Below are 18,183 nucleotides of genomic sequence, written 5' to 3'. Positions count from 1 at the left end.
GCCCCTCGCAATGCCAGCTATATTTTCCAATCCTTCACCCTTCAACTGGCGTTAAAGACACTCTTTTAAACCTCTATTTTATTCCCCCCCCCCCTTTGCCTGGGGAGATTTCTGCTGCTTCCCATTGCATCCGTCTGCGCGGTTTTGACACGAGAAAGGTGAAGTAAAGATGGTTTCACTCGTGCCTGCCTTGAACTGAGGGACGATTTTCAACCTCCACGACATGGAAAAGAGGAAAAAGTTGAAATGTTTCGGTTAGTCTGTCTTGCCAGGGCTTTGGTTAAAAAAAACCCTTGCATTAAAATTGTCAGTGGGAATATGCAGGGAATGAAGAAAGGAAGGAAGAAAGGGAGAGAGAAAGAAAGAAAGAAAACAAAGATAGTAACGGAATAAAACTTTAAAACCATCCTTAGAGAAATAATTTAAGTAAATACGTTTCCTTTATTTTGTATAGGCATAATTTCAGTCGAGTCTAAGAGCCTTTTCAAGTAATTATTGTTGTTGGAGTACTTGCAGTGGTATAATTAAGGCTTTTTTCCCCCCTAAAAGACAAGTTAACATTTTATTTTTCTCAACACTTTTATTGTCGATTGAGCAGATTTTGGTTTCATCTTTGAACATAAAACCCCAGAAATGGTGCACAGAAGTAAACAGAGCTTTGCAGCCTGGTGTGGGGATGCTCGATGCTAGAATTTTCAAGAAAGCAAAAAACCCACATTGAATCGACTAAAGTATTTTTAGAAAAGATGCTGTCTTCTTCTATGTGTATTTAGAGGCGTACTCGCATCTATTCAAGTTTGTAAAGTAAAAAATAGCAGGAATTCCCGTTCATACGTGGAATGAAGAAGACGGGAGTGAAGTTGTTCTCGGAAGTTAACGTTTTTATCAAGTGCAGTAGGATTTTATGGTCATGATGTGATGGTAACTCACCAATGCACCAGAAATCAATGGCTGATCTTAAATCATTCATATACTGTACTCAGATTCCTGATGAAAGGAAAATGTTTCTATTATAAGAAAAAACAAGCGGGGATGTGTGTGCGCGCGTGTGTGTGTGTCTGTGAGAGAGAAGATAATTTATAAATACCCAGTGGAGGAAAGATTTATTAGGAATTCACAAGGAGAAAAAAAAAAAAAAGAGAACCCTAAACCCTTTGCTAGGTAAACCTTAACTTTTCACCACTCTGCATTTTACTGAATGCACGAGGGCAGGATTTTTCTTTATTTCCCCCACCTATTTCTGTTTACATTTGTATTTCATTTTATAGCATTTAAACTGAGTCTTGGGATGCTTAAACTTTGCTCTTTAAAACAACATACCACATCCTGTTTCGTTGTGCATATCGGTTTAATTTGTTACATTCTTCCCCAGAATGCTGCTTTTTGGGGAACGGGCGTATTTTCTGGAGCAACTTCGGAGAAACATTTGTTCAGAAAATACCTGTTTATAACAATTTGAAAGAAAAACCTAAAGTGAAATGATTGCCACCATTCTTTTCTATGTTATTGGTAGCTGAAGGACTGGAACGTCTGAATAATTTTTGTCTTGTAATTTTGAAGAAACAAAGACCAAAATAAAAGTGCAGTAAGGGAGTTAAAAGTTTACATTTTTGCTGCTTCTGCATCAGTGGGGTATTTATACGTATCACAAAACGTGGTAAGTTAATAGCATTTTGGATTAATTTACTATTTTGTAGCATTTAAAAACATTTCCAAACATTTTCAGTGAAGACCTTGGGCAAAGAGCAGTAGCATTACCAAAAGACGGAGTAACTATACCAAAAATTACCGGTTCAACTTCCAAAAAGCATTATTTTTTCGGCGATGTCTCTGAATCTAAAATATATAAAATAAAGAGCCGAGAAAGCACAGTTCATTCTAACCGCTAAGGTAAAAAGCCAGGGAAAAATGTCCTGATTCTGTGTGCGCCTTTCTGCCCGAAATCTTTGAGCCTCTCTTTTCCATTCCTGCAGACGTAAATCTTCTGTTTGCAGATAATTAAGCTGTCCTCCCCCCTCCACCCGAATTAGCAGCAGACAAAACCCGAGGGTTTGGGGTTTTTTTCTCCCCTTTAAATGACCATTTAAAATAGATGCGTGTCCCACCTCTCACCACATCCCAGCACAGAACCTGCAGATTAACTCCCTCCCCCTCTTTTTTGAATTTTTTTGAGCCCCCCCGGCCTCACGTAATTTACCCTCGCGGGGAAAAAATAGATGCAACCTACGAAATCGGCAAAACAGCTCGAATTAACCCTCTGCTTTATGCCTCGGGATTATTGCGATCGCCAGCAAACAGCCCGCTTGCTGCCGTTAATGACATCAAGGTGTTACGCGGAGCCCCGCGGCCGAGCGCGGGAGACGCGCGTCTAGCGTGGAGCAAGGGCGCCACCTCGCGGCGCCGCGCGGCGCTGCAGCCTGCGCCCGGGGGCGCGCGGGGAAGGGGGTGGGGGATTTCCTTTGGGGGTAGGGGGGAGCCGCAAAAGAGGGGGTCCCCGCTGGGAGCCGGGGAAATAAATGCAGCCAAAAGCGAGGGGAGGTGAGGGAGAAAAAGGGGGAGAAAAAAGGAAAATCGGGTTCCTCCTCCTCGCCCCGCAGCGCTGAAGTTTTACGCGCAGGAGGCTCCAGCCTCCAGTCGCAATAAAAAAAGAGGCAAAATGGGTTTGCTTTTGAAAACCACTATTGTTTCAAATTCCGAGACTAAACAATTGGTCATTCTGCTCTGGAGGGGGAAGGCCAGAGCTGTAAACCGATAAAGAGCTTCCCAAGCCCAGACGTCTCGCCAGAACTTCGAGTGTGTGAGTGTGGGGGTGCCTCTGTGTGTGTGTGTTGTTGTTGTTGTGTGCATGGCTCAGCATTCTGGCAGCCTGGAATTGCTTTAAAGAAAAAAAAAAAAAAAAAGAACAAAGAGAATCATCCAGAGCGCTGGATTTTCACGGCATCTGCAAGAGAAGAATAAATTAGCAGAAGTCCCTCCCCACCTTTTCTCTCCTTCTCCCCCCCCTTTATTTTTTAACTACCCCCTCCCTTACAGAAAAAAAAAAAAAGAAAAAAAAAGAAAAAGAAGGGAACTTTGTATGTGACTGAAGCAGAGAAGAGCATTTACACGTTGGGTTTCCCCGCATTCCCAAGTCGTTGTAGTAATTTAGGAGTTCCTGAAAGTTTTCTTGCACTGTTTGCTTTACAGCCGTTTAGTTCCTTAACCTTCAGAAATTTATACCCTATAAAGTTTTATAGCGGTCATATTCTTTTATTGCAGCACACTGCACTGAATTTTCCTTTTTTTTTTATGACAAGTTACTTCCCTTTCTCTCTCGTCCCTCAGTAAGCTCCAAATATCTTTCTTCTTCTTTTGTTTTCTTTTCAGAGCTGCCCCAAAGAAAGGATTTTTTAAAGAAGTGAAATATTGCCCTTTAGAGCACCCATTATGTTAAAAATCAGTGGAAAGAGAGTCTTGGTTATATTTCCCACTACCTGCTTCCTGCAGGGCTGAGCAGGTCTTAGGGTTTGTTTGTTTTTTAAATATAGAGATAGAAACACTTTCCAAGCGCTTGTATTTCTTCATGAGCAATAAAACGTCAAACGAATTTGGAGAGGGAATTATAGGAACCGCTCATTGAGCCCTTGGAAAAAGGAACCGCGTGTCAAATCCGAGGTGATGCCAGGCAGGGAAAGCGGGGTGGGGTTCCTCACTGTTTGTTTTGGGTTTCTAATTTTTCTTTAGCAAAGTTTTCCTTAGGCGGTAGGGGAATAAACCAAAGAAAGTCAAATAAAGCCAGTCCGTTCCGCGCCTTGACTTGTGGTCCCTTAAGGCTGGTGCGGGAATGCAAAGATTAAACCCTCAAAAAACAAACAAATAAACAAGCAAACAAACAAACAACCACTGGTGAATGTAACCAGAGATTAATGATCTTCAATTTAAAAATAAAAACATTTTTTTAAAAATTAGAAAGCCAGCAAGTTTGCATGGGACCAAGTAAACACTTGCTACACCGGAGAGGAATTATTTCCTTCTGTTTCTGGGCTTTTTTTTTAACCTAAGCAAAAATTGATTCTTATAATACACTTAACGAGCCACTAAAGAACGCAGGAAAACACAATGAAAATATTTCTGAAATTTTAGATGAAGCCGTATAACACAATGACATATAGGTGCTGTTGTTCTAAAATCGATTTTTATTCTGGAGCATTAAACATCTCTGGAAAATACATCCGGGCTGATGCTACAGAAGACAGTTTTTCCAACATTTTTTTTAGTAAGCATATTTCCTAGTAAAATGAACTAACATTTTAAACTCTATTTTAAAAGAACCTTATATTGTCGTCTTAAAAATATCTGCTCTTTACCACAATTCTAAGGAAAGTGAAAAACGTTTCTAAGGAAAGTGAAAAACGTTTCTAAATCCTAGTGGCCGATGGGTCGCAAACGTCAATTAAGTCACGGATACGCTTCTGAAAAATAGAGTAATGAGGATTTAGGCAAGACCATACTCAGTTCTAGATATGAGGAATATACCAATTCAGCATGAAGCAGATTTGAAATTCATCCAGCCTTGAGAAGAATCAAACAAAACTGAAAAAAATTGACTGCCAGCTTAAACACAGATAAATAATCTTTTCCGACCCACTACCATTAAAAAAAAAAAATGGATTTAGAGAAATGATCCTGCTGCCACCAACTTTTTTTTCCCCCAGATCAAAATGCCTCCGAAACAGCTTTTCTTAACTGAATTTGAAGGAAGGAGATTAGAGGCTTTGACAGGGGGTGAAGTTTGGTAACATTTAACTCCCTCCGGCAACAGAACAGTTAAATTTTGAAGCCCCCAAGGAGCTACTGCATGGTGGAAAGTTTTACATGAGAAAGTCTAAGCGTTAAAAAAAGCCAAAAACCCAAAAGAAACCAACAAAACAACTTTCTGAGGAATGGTTTTAAACACTTAAGGTCTGGTTTCTTGTCGAGTGGAAGATTTTAATTTTTTTTTTACCCCTTTCAAGGGGAATTGAAGTGGTGGAAATTTCAGTGCACCGAGGCGCAGCTACTTGATCCTTATCTCTGGATCATGAGGGAGGGGAAAAAAAAAAAAAAAGCAGAAACACTTTCCAAAAACGCAAATCTGCCTATCGCTTCTTCCCAGAACAACCTCTGTTCAGCAGATAAAAGTGGACTCACAAAACCTGACGCTAAGGATACGCAAGTCACTTCTGAAATCAGATTTGCAATGGTTCGGTCAGATATACTGCAGAAATAAATGTCTTTTCTCCATTTTTTTTTCTCCCACCCTATTAAAACAAGCCACCTTCCACTCGCCTTGTTCCTAGAAAGCCTCCTGGCAGCTAAATATACAAATTCGCACACGAAGAAAACGAGAGAGGTTTATTTCGATACTTTCCATCCACTATCCACTGCAGAACTCTTCGCATACTCAAAAAGCCACGGTAGAAACAGAAAACGAGCTTCAACACTCACAGAAACACAACCACAAACACATTGTACAATACCCACCATATAATCAACTGGTACTAACGCCCCCCGGGCCCCCCCTCCCGCCCCCCACCCCTCCCCTTCCCAAAACAAAGTTAAGTCTTACAGAGATAAAGGGAAACCAAGTCCCGCACGGGCGGGTTGGAGAAACCTCCAGCGGGTCTGTCAGAGGAGAAATCAGCTCCGGCCGGCGTGACATGAGACCAGCAAGGTCTGTGGTTGTTCCCCTAATCGCTTCTTCGGGGTGAGGATGAGGATGGGGAACCGCCGCATCCCTCGGTGCCACCCGTGGGACGAGGCTCCTTCCCCGGGCCCCGGAGGAAAGCGGGTGGCAACGGGAAAACGTGCCGGGAGCTGGTTTCAGGCGAAAAAAGGGGGAAAAAAAAAACCCCAACCGAAAAACCCACCCCAACAAAACCCCAGCGACATTCAAGTATTAAAAGCACCTCAGCAAACAGGAGGGGGAAGAAATACACACAGGCTAGGGGTGGCACTTTATCTCTGCAACAGCCTACTGCTTTAGGAAAAGTCAATTCACAATAAATTATAAATATGCTAGCACTAAGAACACAAGCTTCCCCTCCCTTATAGCTCTACTAAGGTAGTTTTTTAACTAGAAAATCCCATTCTTTCTCCCCTCTAAAAGTTAGGAATAAGTTGGCAGGGGTTCTTCCGCCCCTTTTTCTCCTAAATAATTTACAACGCGGCTCTGAGAGTGCCCCCCACACACTCTCTCGCCTCCCTCCCCGTCTTTTCTCCTCTTCCAAGTGACCCAGTATAAAACTACCAGATGAGGAGGTTTGCCTGTAAAGATTCTACTAAACTTCCAGGTCAAAGTCACATATCTGCCATGGCACGATTCAAATAAAAATCCCGCATAATAAAACAAACTTTACCAAAAAAATAAAGAGGGGGGGGAATAATAAAAGAAACCCAGCACTGTTGTGGGACTTGGGCTGTCATTAACCGACTACCCCGGTATAAAGTTGGCGAATTGAAAATGATTTGTTGGGTGCAATTAAAGGCAAGTCTTACGAATGTGTCTGTCTTGCAGGAGTTTAATTAAATCGTCTGGTTCCTTGGCCACCTCAACGTGTGAGTGTGAGTGTGTGTGAGTGTTTGTGTATGCGCCGGGGTGTTGTGAGTGTTATAGAGCATCATTGTCCTTACGTGGAGAAAGAAAGACGGCGAGGTTTGGTGGGGGCTTGGGCCAGGGTTGTTTGTGGCCAGTTGTGTTTGCCGTCTTGCTTTCCATGCAGAAAAGGCAAGCAGAGAAAGCTGCTGCTCAGACAGGAGCCTGTGTCTATGTCAAGCTGCAGGGAGAAGAAAAGAGATAAGGGGGAAAAAAAAAATAGAGAAGGAAAACAAGAGAATAGAAACAAAACCCAGCATGTGTCCCCAAAAAGGAGCTGCAGTTTTGGCTAGATTGCCTTCTATGTGGCAATACTAAGATAAAAAAAGAACAATAAGCAACATCTCGCATGCAAAGGTGGAGATGGGAAACGGGGAGGATTTCCCCTCGAGTTTGGGGGATTTGGCAGCACTACAGTGGGGGTGCGCGGCCGCGGAGGCTGGGAGCTGGGAGGGAAGGGGAGGGGGGATGCTGCTTTGCTGTTTCTTGGTTTTGTGGTGGGTTTTTTTTCATTCTTTGCCCTGCTCCTTGTTCATTTTCTTCATTTTCATCCTTCGGTTCTGAAACCAGATTTTGACTTGTCTCTCACTCAGGTTGAGGAGTCTGGCCACTTCGTGTCTACGGTCCCTCGTCAGGTACATATTGAATAAAAACTCCTTCTCTAGTTCCAGGGTCTGGTATTTGGTGTAAGGGCATCGTTTTTTCCTGGAGGAACGGGCGTGAAGCCAGCTGGCAGCTGGGTTGGCTGAAAGAAAAGCAGCGAGATCAATATACGATGCAGCCTGAGTGTTTCTCAGAAGGTTTTAATCATGCCATCAAATATTAAGATTATACACACGCATATGCACGCCCGGGTGAAAAATGCTCCCTGCCAGAGGAGTTTTGCAGCAGAAAATCATACGGGATCGTCAGGGCGATGGGGAGGGCCCGATCCCGCCGCACACACACCCCGTCCCTTCCCGAGTGGGGGGGGCCTGGAGCCCGCGGACATGCGGGTCTGTGTTTTGTCTGTACGGGCAGACTTGTGTCTGCTCACCCACGCCTGCGTGCACACGCGTGTCTCTGCACACGCATGTTACCGTGCACACGCGTGTCTGTGCGCACACGTGCCACTGGCAGAGCTCCCCCCACTTTCCCCTAGGTCCATCTCTGCCAGGTAAACACCCACATGCACTTACAGATTTGCATAACGCCCAGCTGCACGTTACGCACGCTATATACAAAGAAACCAACGCAAAAAATATCTTTTTTTTGTGTTTTTTTTTCCCCAGACGTGTTTTCCCACGTGTCTGTAGATTTACCCCTATAGACACATCGCGCAGGAAAAGAGCAGAGAGAGGAGGTCTGGAGAAAACTTTCATAAATCCTGCCTATTTTTTGCTGTGTGGCAAAGAAACGGTCTCGATACAATAAACATCCTCTGAGGGCTGGATGGACTCTGCTGCTGCCGGAGATCTGGACAGTGTTACCCAGAGACACGGACATTTGCAGGGCTGCAAATGCAGCCAAAAATAAATAACAGGCTGCCCGTCACCCTCGCGTGTGGGAGAAATTACGTGGGAATCTTTTGGAAAAAGGACATTTCAGGAATCAGCTTATTCAAGGGGAGGGGAGGGGAGCGAGGGTGGAGAAAACAATATTTTGGAAGCAGAAACGACCCCCCCAGACACGATAGTGGTGAAGGTCGCACCCAAAGGTGAAGTGGGTTTAGGGTAAATAATAGAGCATTTGCTAATCACATGCGAACATTAGCTGACCGTTGGGTAACTGAGAGGCGGGAAAGAGTAAAATGAAGGGTGGTGGACAGACCACGTATTTCTATTTTACTTCCTTTGCCTCCTCTGAAATTATGACTGAAGCCATAAACCTTTACACCAATTAAATGGACCGTTATAAATATATACATACACACACGCGCTCGCCATCAGAACGTTTCCTCTACGTAAAATGAAATATATTGAATATTTTTAAAAAATAATCCGGTTAATCTTCCACTGTAAGTACTGTCTCTTACAAATTTGCACGGCTATTTCCTTAATGTAATTGACTTGATCTAATATGCAGAATTAAATATTAAAGAGGAAGAAAGCTGTTAATAATTGATACTGTTAATCCTGCTACCCATCCTTTAATGGCAATGGAGGGCTCTGCTTCATAACGGATTTTTATTCGGTTTGGTTTTATTTTTTGGTCATATGCCGGATCGTTAAAACATAGGATATTTTAAACGCCAGTGTTGGCTTTATCCGTTCATTATACACAAATCCCTACACAGGAAAGTGAATGGGAAGAGGTTCTGGCACATCTTTTCTTTCAAATCCAGCAAATAAATTAAGAGATCCCAGTGCCATACACAGGGCGGAGATTCATTATTGCGAAATACTTTCAAAAATTGAAAGAGTCAGGGAAATTGGTGGGAGTACTTTCTGCAAAACAGCTCCGTCTTCCAGCCCTGGCAGGCTCTCAACATCAGCCCAAATTAAACTATTATTTAAAACAAAATATGCATCCTAACCACATACCATAGAAACCACACAGCATCCTCTTAGCGCAGGTCCCTGCACTTACTTATAACTTAATAACATTTTCTTGGACAAGATTTTTCTATATTCAATTTCAGGGACATTGAGCACAGAACCTGGATATTTAATTCTTTCAAATCATTCACCTCACGGTTGCAGTTTGTTCTGGATCTCTGCCCAGTACAATAGAATAGGACTTTCTTTTTGTGTGTGTGTGAGTGTGTGTGCCTGTGTGTCTGTGTGCAAGTTAAATGATGGGGGGGGGGAGAAAAGTCACCATAACATCCCGCACACGGAGGAGAGGAAATAATGAGGGGCGAGAATATACTGTATTTTTAATCATATGGTTGCAATGGCAATCTCTGCTGCTGTTCCACGTTGAGGGGAAAAAAATAAAATAAGTTAATTCAAAGGAAAAAAAAGTGACTGTGTCAGCGCGTCCTGCACAGACTCCGAGGAGTCAGACCCTCGGCGGGGGCTGCTCCTCTGCCAGTTTGGAAAACTTTGGCTTACACTGCGTAATATTTACCAGGGGGTGAAGGCAGGTTTGTCCCTTTGCCTCCTGCTTGGACTGTGGCTCCGGTTTACCTTTCAGATGGAAACCAGGTACCAACCGGATAGGCACGAGGTGAAGATACTGATTCTTTCTTACTCAAACGCCATTGTATTATTGTTATTATTATTATGATCGTTATTATCATAATTACTATCATTATTATTAATAATAGTATAATTAATAGGATTATTGATAATATTATTACATGTTTTCAAGGCGATTGATTTTTTTTTTCTTCTATATTTCAGGGGAAAAAAGACAAGCCAGCTCGCGGAAAAAGCACATGCTGAAGTTTAACTGTTTCCCCAATCTGGCTACATTACAAATAAAAGCTAATTAAGTTGGAAGCGCAACACCCCCCCCTTTTTTTTTTTTAACTAGGAAGGAGCATGGCTTTGAAATATTCATACCCCGAACCGTTGCATTTAATAAACAAACAATTAAAAACCCCAAACAGACAAACAAACATGAGGAATAATAACAATAACAAAAAAGACAAGACCACCCCAAACCCGGGCGGGGGTGAGGAAAGCAGCGAGCCCGTCCCCGCGTCTGCCGGGGTTCGCCGGGGTTCGCCGGGGCGGCGGGCAGGGAAAAGCCCCCGCTGCTGTTTACTTCCCCCACGTGAACTTTTCCTCCGTAATTTCTCCTCTTTCCCCCCTTCTTCTTCTTCCTCCCCGGCCGCCGCCCCCCGCTCCCCTGTCCCTACCTTCCTCCCCGGCATTTACTGGCTCCCCCCGTCCCGTCCCTTCCCCACCGCCCGCAGCCGCGCAGATTTACTCCCGCTTACTAACGTGGTCTCTGCTGCCGGAGCCAGCGCTCTGTAGGAAAGAGAATGATTCGCTCCAGCTTTTGTCCGCTCTGGACTCGGTTTGAGCTCAGAGACGACGCTCATTTTTATTTTTATTTTTATTTACCGGCAGAGACAATGCCACCCCTCTCCCCTCCCCACCTCTCCCCTTAGGTTGGCATCAGCAAGCTGAGAGTTTTCTTTAAGCCCTGATTTCCAACTTTACGCAGCATTGTCCCCTTTTATTGCACCTCCTCCAGCTTTTATACTGTTTACTTCCTCACTTTTATAACTTACTTTGATCTGTCCTGTCTTTGTCTTCGCTTCCTTCACAAACTTTATTGTCCTCGAAGCTGGGCCTTTGATTGGAAACGATCCCTTCCCTTGCAGCAGAAGTTTCTAAATTGTACTCCTGTGTTCCCTGTTTATGGACATCCCCGGGACGGCCCAGCAGCGGCTCTGCCTTAACGGATCCCTGCCCGGGGAGGTTCTCTGCTCTGGGAACGGGATCCAGCCAGCTCCGGAGATACCTGCTATCAGCTGGGACGCTTTGATGTTGAATATATGGATGGTAGACGGCAGGAAGGGTACCAGAAGAATGTGGATTCAAAGGAGTCCAGGAGGCGCTGAAAACTGGAGGTTTTGGCTGAAAACTACAGGAGGGGAATTCTAGATGCTCATTGTGCCCAGCTTGCCTGGAACTTGTATATTGCCCAGATGAAAATTTAGCTGAAGGCGAGTCTTCGCTTTCATGACTTATAATAGAGTCGACATAATAATTGCTAAGAGTCCCAGAAATGGACATTCTCAGACATCATACAAAGCACGGTTCAATGAAGGGAAAAAAATATATAGGACAGATCTAGATTTGTACTCTACCCCCTTCTCCAACTTCCCAGCCAACAAAGTACAGTTGGGCTGCTGTGTTGTGAGCTCCCAGCAAAATGATTGGTCAAACTTTTTTCGTGTGCCTGATAAAGCGTCAGTCTCGGCGTAAATCAATCGAAGCCGAGGGGGCTGCGCTGCGCTGTCATCCGCCCTTGCATTCCATATCAAGGATGGATTGTTTTATGTTTATGCAATGTTGCAAAACGTCAGGAGTTTCGAAAAACCACCAAACGGGCAGAGCTGGGGCTAATATCCCTTCCTAGATTTGCTCCTGAAATATTATGGGAGGGGGGCCCGGGGGGGGCGGATTTTTTTTTTTTTTTAGGAAAGATGCTGATGTGCTCGCTTTGCCTTTAATAACCATCATGGGGGAATAGAGATAAAAGCTATTCTCTGCCACTCGGGCTCCAGAGTACGATAGCAAAAACCCCACAGAATAAATACAGACCAACCCGCCCCCCCCCCGCGCCATCATTTCATATACGTACATATGTGTGCGTGCATTACAGCCATACATACATAAACGCACTCTTATATGCGGTTTTGTAAAGAAAAAGATGGATCTAGGTAGCAAGAGCGGTGGGGAGGGATGTTATAAATAATTAACGAGCTGGATGGGAAAATGGATTGTTAACATGCTAAAATAATGTGTGTAAATATGAAATGTAAAATGTCACTGGCAGGGACGTGGCATTGCAACTTTGACTAGCAAGCTGCCGAGCCGCAACCCCTGTATACACCCAAAGCCTGCCTTAGACTTGATGTTTATACATATATATTTAAAAAACATCCTACAAATATCTCTGCACATGAGCATATGTTCGCCTGTTTCGCGGCGGAATCTCAGGGCTGCTTTGCTTGGGCTAAAATAGTTTTCCCACATTGCTGAAATCAGAAGCCTTCATTTAACTTTACAAGGCTAGTAAAATACAGTGCGCCACTGATCCGGCTTTGTTGCAGAATGCCTTAAACTTGTGATGGATAAATAGTTTAATAAAACTTACATTAGCTTTCTTTGATTTTTATAGCCTTGAATTTATTGCCTGTGAAAAAGAAAGGGGGCAAAAAAAGGAATCCCTCTCGTTTTCAGTCGCCGTGCCCCCCCCCGCACCTCACATGTATGTGCCCACGGGGTGTGTGCGTGTCAAAGGCTTGCGTTTGCCGTGTGTTTTCGAAAACCCGACGATTCGGGGTTTGGGGGTTGTTGGTTTGGGGTTTTTTTTGTCTTGCACCGAAACGAATGATTGACACGGGGTTAGAGCTCCGTGCGGCTCCCAGCCCCAAGGATGGGGGGGAACGGGGTCAGTTTTACCCAGCTATGGGGATAAATCCGTTTATTGCAAGATGGTCCGATGGCGTCGTAAATGTTGCTTAAGGAAAAGGTGCGCTCTGTGCTTACGGCAAAAGTGATTCTGTGGACTTCGGCTCTAACAGTCTGGATCAATTTGCCTCCTTTAATCTATTACCCCTCCGCCCTTCTCCCTCTCACCCCAACACTGGAGGATATTTAAAGTGAAGGGCAAAGAGATTTCTAGGAATGATAAATCATCGCGAATCCTTCCTGAAGTGTATAGGGATGGAAGGCTATATTAACAGGCTAATAATAACATCCAGGGGTGCTAATAGCCGCCTGAAATGAAGGAAAAAAGATATTTCGCATTTCTCTCTCTATGGCAGCGTGCGTGCGTGTGTGTCCCTGTGTCCGAGCCTACACAAAACGTGTGTGGGAAATTGCTATCAGAGGTGTTTTACTGATGCTGGAAGATCATGAAGGCGCTTAAAAACCTACACCCAAAGCCTTACATTTTCCCTTATTCCTATAAGCGGTGCTTTTCCGTGAGCATCTGCCCTGCAGCCTGATGGAGGGACACGTTTCCCCATGTCCAGGACCAGAGCTCCTCTAAAAGAGGCGTTATTAGGAAGCTGTCCATTTTCATTAAAAAAAAAAACCGAAACACCACAACATCGAGAGGGTCGGGATGATGGGCAAGGAGAGCCGGAGCCTAATGCTGGAGGTCAGCTTTATTTTTAATTTTTTGCATCCATCAGGGTAGCAAGAGCCCCCCAACCAGCTGAAAATCCTCCCTGTGTTGGAAAAGCAGACTCAGCCTACAGGCTCCAGCCAAGGTGAGCTTTGAGGAGTGCTTGGGGAGTCCTCTCCAGCCTCTGGGCTAAGATCTTGCCAAGCCAGCCGTGGGTAAATGTCACCAGGTGAGTCCTCCCCACTGACCTGCAAACTCTCCTCTCCTTTCCAGGGGGGTTAATTCAAAGTAACTCCACTTCCCCCCCTTTTGCCTTTAAACCGGTGGAGGCAGAGAAATCCCCTACCAGGGAGCAGCGTGGGGCAGGATCGCTGCTCTCTCCAGTGCATCTCACACGAGCAGGGGTCGTGTGAAACGAGGGGCGAAATTCCTGCTTTTTCCAACTTTTCACATTTCTATCTCCTTTCCTCCCCCCCCATTCTTTTAACTTCCTTAAGAGTTGGGGAGGTTTTGAAATGAAAAGACCCTGTGTCACCAGACATGAAATACGAGCTGGTTGCTCACGTTGTCATATTTCTCGGCTTTATTGCCTTTCAGAAATGATTTAAAAAAATCAGACTATTTCACAAGAGATTCGGAGGGACTCTGTAAATGTTATGAGAGCTTGGGAGAGGAAAGGGCTGATTTAAGTGTGTTGTGGAGATTAAACTCGCTTGGCGCATGGAAATGTGTTTATACAACTGATGGATAAACAGCCGTGTTGGTAGCAGGGTGTTGAATAAGTATAGATGAAATTATTGAACGTTAATTGAAGCAAAACACCTGTTCTCTGTTTGCTAGATAGATTGGCCATGTCTTACCTGTAATAAATATATTCTTGGAAAAAATCCTGGTGCGCCTCCTATAAATAATGATGAACTATGTCAGCATGTGAGTATATAATTTTCTGTAGTATATAAATTTAAACCAAGAAGAATCTTAGGCGTGTGGCTGTGAGGCAGAAACCAAGGGATTTCAGATCCCTAGCGAATGGAAACCTCACAAGAAGATCTGCAAAATCCATTTGCTTTTGCTCCTCTGGAGGTTTCCGTTTGTTCAGTAGTTTATTTTTTATACATATCCCCATAGCTCATCTCTTTGTAGCCTTTTCTTGAGAGGGTCTTAAGGCAAACTACAGCTTTATCCCAGGTCTGCCCGCTTTGAGAGACCACGGCGTGCGGTGCTGCCTGCTTCGAGTGACACTATATATATATGACATTCGTTTAGATTTTAAAGGACCAAATAGAGCCCACTAGAAATTACACGAAAAGCTCTGCTGTTTGCAAAAAAATAAAATCTTGGAGAAGGAAACGTCAAGGAGAAAGTGACCCCTGAGCAGAGTTTAAAAGTCTAAAAGGATGAATCTTTTGGGAGAGAGGAGGCAGGATGTGCGAGCTTTGCGCGGTTCGCAAACTAGATTAATTTTAGATATGTGATTGTTGTGAGTTGGTAAAGGGAAGTGGAACTGGAAATAGTTATGAAAAAACAACAACAAAAAAAGTCCGAAGTTGAAACTTTTTCCTGCTTTCAGAATCCGCGCCAAGTGTATTTGGCTGCGAGGAAAAATTCGGAGTATCGTCAGCTAGCAGTGGAAAGCCAGAGGCTTCTGAACTCAGATACTGTTTATAAATAATCTTTATTATTTGAGAAGAGAAAGAATCGTTTCCAAATAGTGCTTTGAAATACACAACTGCCAAAATCCATTCTTAACAAACAGCTCTTTGCGTTGGCATTTCTAAGCTGAAAACAACCAAATAGAAAATATTTTCAAAGTAGGTACATTTTAAGCCTCTGCAACTGCCATCTTTTACTGATTTATAAGTTTTGGCATAAGAAAGAAAAAGAGCGGATGGGCCATTTCTTACCGGAAACATATTTATCCACTTTCTAAAGGCGGTTGTTACCGTTTATTAGAACTGGCACCTTCTTCCAGCTGATTTTGCATCTTATCACTGATACGGAGAAGGTGGGGGGGAGCTGGGGGTGCGGAGTTCTCCCCCCGTCCTGACGGGGGGTTTCACCAGGATCTTTACACCAAGAGGCCGACACGGCGTCGGGGTGTAACGTGCGTTACTTTAGGCATATTTACTTCTTCGGTTTAGGTTTGGAAGCCGATAAGGATAAGCTAAGAGAGGATAAAAGCTGAGAGTGAACTTCATGGCTATGGAGAGTCTGGAGACCAGATTCTGAGATAACCCAGCCTTTCACAGGGCCGAGCGTTTATTGTAGGCGATATAAACCATTCCAAAATTATAATAATAATAACATTAATAGTGATAATCACAGCAACAACCGAATAACTTTTTTTTTTTTTAAGAGCCAGGAAGCAGAAATAAAACCTCAGCATAAAGCAAACATAATTTATGAATGATACATTTAGGCAGGTCTAAGAGGTTGTGAAAGAAACTTCAGTCACGGACCCCTCCAAACGCACGAAAGCGCAACAAAAATATCCCTCCTGAAGAGTAAAACCTTTAAAATAAAAAAAAAAAAGTTAAATAAGTTTTTGTAGCCTAAAAGCAGAAGGATCTACCTTTGCCATTTCCTGTGCTAGCTCTCAGTTTGAATGCTGCCGTCTGTTAAAAATCCGTAAGTGGTGAGGAGGGAGGGAGGGAGGGAGAAGGGGGGGGAATTCCTTGTCTGAGGAGAAGCAAAAACAAGTTACACATGTGGGCAATTTTCCAAGGACCGAAAGTATACTCTGGCTAAAAAAAAAAAAAAAAAAAAATCCAAATGAGGTTTGTAATCTCAGCAGTTAATAAAGCATTTAAGTCCCCTGTAAAGTAAAAGCGTATGTGCATTTGAAAAGGGAAGCTGGAAGGAGAGAAAGTTAAAATAAAGTTTGATTGTTGTTCGGGAACCCACATTCTGGCTACTAGACTAATTTCCACCCCCCCAGTCCTCGCCTCCCTCCTTGAAATAATATTCCACTCCCACGAAATAGCTGCCTCGCTCCGGCTGCCGCAGATTTTACACCCCGGGAGTTGCTGGTGCAAGTGCTGCGGATTCCCCTGCTTCTGCTTTGGGGTCACCGGGACGGAACTGGGGTCCGTCCGTGTCCCGTGTCCCTCCACCACACCACCACCCCCCCAAAAAAAAAAAATCGTCCAAATCGGATTAGTCTGGGAGGAAGGGAAGTAACAGCCCACGGTGGTGAGAAGTCTGTCGCTCCCACTCAAGGCAGGGAAAGAGGGTGGGAAAATACAAGCACAGGTACAAGAATTAAGTTGCGATAGAATTGCTTCAATAAAACCCGTAGCATGAACTCCAGTAAAATAAAAGTTTTGAGGGTTTTTTTATTTGGTTGGTTTGGTTTGGTTTGTTTTTTCACGGATAGGCTCTTTCCACCACAATTTTACCCGTAATTAAAATTCGCCCCAGCTCGGGATAATATCAGACAGGCTGGACCTTGGCAGGAAAGAAACTTGGGGGAAATCTGTTGCGTTAACCGCAGTTGCTGGTCGCCTGTGAGCGCAGAAATGCGCAGCATGTCGCAAACCAGACAATTACTACGTGGAGGTTATTTTTATTTTAGGGCTTTTTTTTAGCCACCCCACACAGCTGCTTCTCCAGGTAAGGTCTCTCTTTATCTTTCTAATTTGAAAAAGAAGAAAAATAAACCGATCCAGGGGCGGCCCCGCCTGCGGGACAGGCGGGACCCCCTGCCCACCGCACCCTCCTCGCTCCTGCCTTTCCAAAGCCCTTGGGAAATTAGTCCCAATTCCCGTTTTCAGGCAGCAATACAGACCCCCTGGGCCTGATTCTGATCTTTCCCAGCTCTGTGTCCCCCATTCTCCTCCCTGGCCCTTGTTTCCTGTATTTACGTGGGTAGGAGGGAGATCAAAATCAGAAGCCCAGACATTTACAAGGCAGGTTAGTGGTTGCCTATGGGGACGTTATTACCGAATAGTTTATGATTAACTTTCCCAGATTGTCCTTTTCCGTTGGAGGGCTTTGAGTTAGGGCACAAGCAGCACGTTGTTTCTAAGGAAGGAGTCACAGGGCTTGTGACTTAGGTAGAAAACTCGGAGTTATTTTACGCTGTTTGACTTTCCCTCTCCTCCCCTTGAGCGGCTGTTTGTTTTATAGGCGAGATGGGCGCTATGCCTACAAGAAGCAGCAGTTTCGGGAGTAAAGCACGCACCAATTTAGAACCCATACAAGTTTTTTGTTTGTTTGTTTTCGTTTTCTTTTAACACTCCGAGTGGAGAAAAAAAAAAAGAACACCACCACTGAAATTCAAGTAATCCCCTCGGCCACAAAAAGTAGCAGCAGATGGTGGTTTAAACCCTGGATATGGTATCAGAGTTTAATTCTTCAAACCTGGAAGGGAGATCCAGTCCCAGGCTTATTTAGCCGTGGTCTGGACCATGTGAAACTTGTTTTTATGCGTATTTGAAACACCAGTGCAAGGAAAATCTCTTCCATGAGCTGGTTGCTCTCACACCGCCCTCTCCCCCCCCAACTCTGTGGGCTTTCAGTTTGCAGAAAGTGGAATGGGTGGACTTCATCCAAGCGCACACTCTGACACGCAGAGCTCTCCGCACTTTCTCACGCCGACTTTTATAGTTTTGGGTTGGTTTTTTTTTTAAAATCAGCATATTCCCACGCGCAACACGTTGGGATACGGGGGAAGGATGTGGGGAAACTATTGCGGGCATTTCTGACACCACCTAAACCCTTCCATTTCGTGAACTTCGCAGCCGCGGTCCTCGCCCAGGTTTGTCTGGAGATGTTATATGAGATGAACTTACAGATCAATGCCCAGCAATGAGCATCACCCGCGCATCTAT

The 18,183-nt window shown here is 44.2% G+C and overlaps 1 protein-coding gene across 1 annotated transcript; it reads right to left on the bottom strand.

Annotated features, from left to right (window-relative positions):
• Positions 1 to 6,610: 6,610 nt before the first annotated feature.
• HOXB9 (homeobox B9) lies at positions 6,611 to 11,286 on the bottom strand (the record flags this gene model as incomplete). Its single annotated transcript, XM_082010626.1, has 2 exons — positions 6,611 to 7,358; positions 10,779 to 11,286. The coding sequence occupies 2 exons, from the start codon at positions 11,284 to 11,286 to the stop codon at positions 7,123 to 7,125; spliced, it is 744 nt and encodes a 247-aa protein (XP_081866752.1). The 3' UTR covers positions 6,611 to 7,122.
• Positions 11,287 to 18,183: the final 6,897 nt, after the last annotated feature.

This window comes from Phaethon aethereus, assembly GCF_964289735.1.
Source record: "Phaethon aethereus genome assembly, chromosome: 25".
In the NCBI taxonomy this organism is placed as follows: domain Eukaryota; kingdom Metazoa; phylum Chordata; class Aves; order Phaethontiformes; family Phaethontidae; genus Phaethon; species Phaethon aethereus.
The sequence above is the reverse complement of the archived record's forward strand: the minus strand, read 5'-3'. Positions and strand labels throughout refer to the sequence as shown.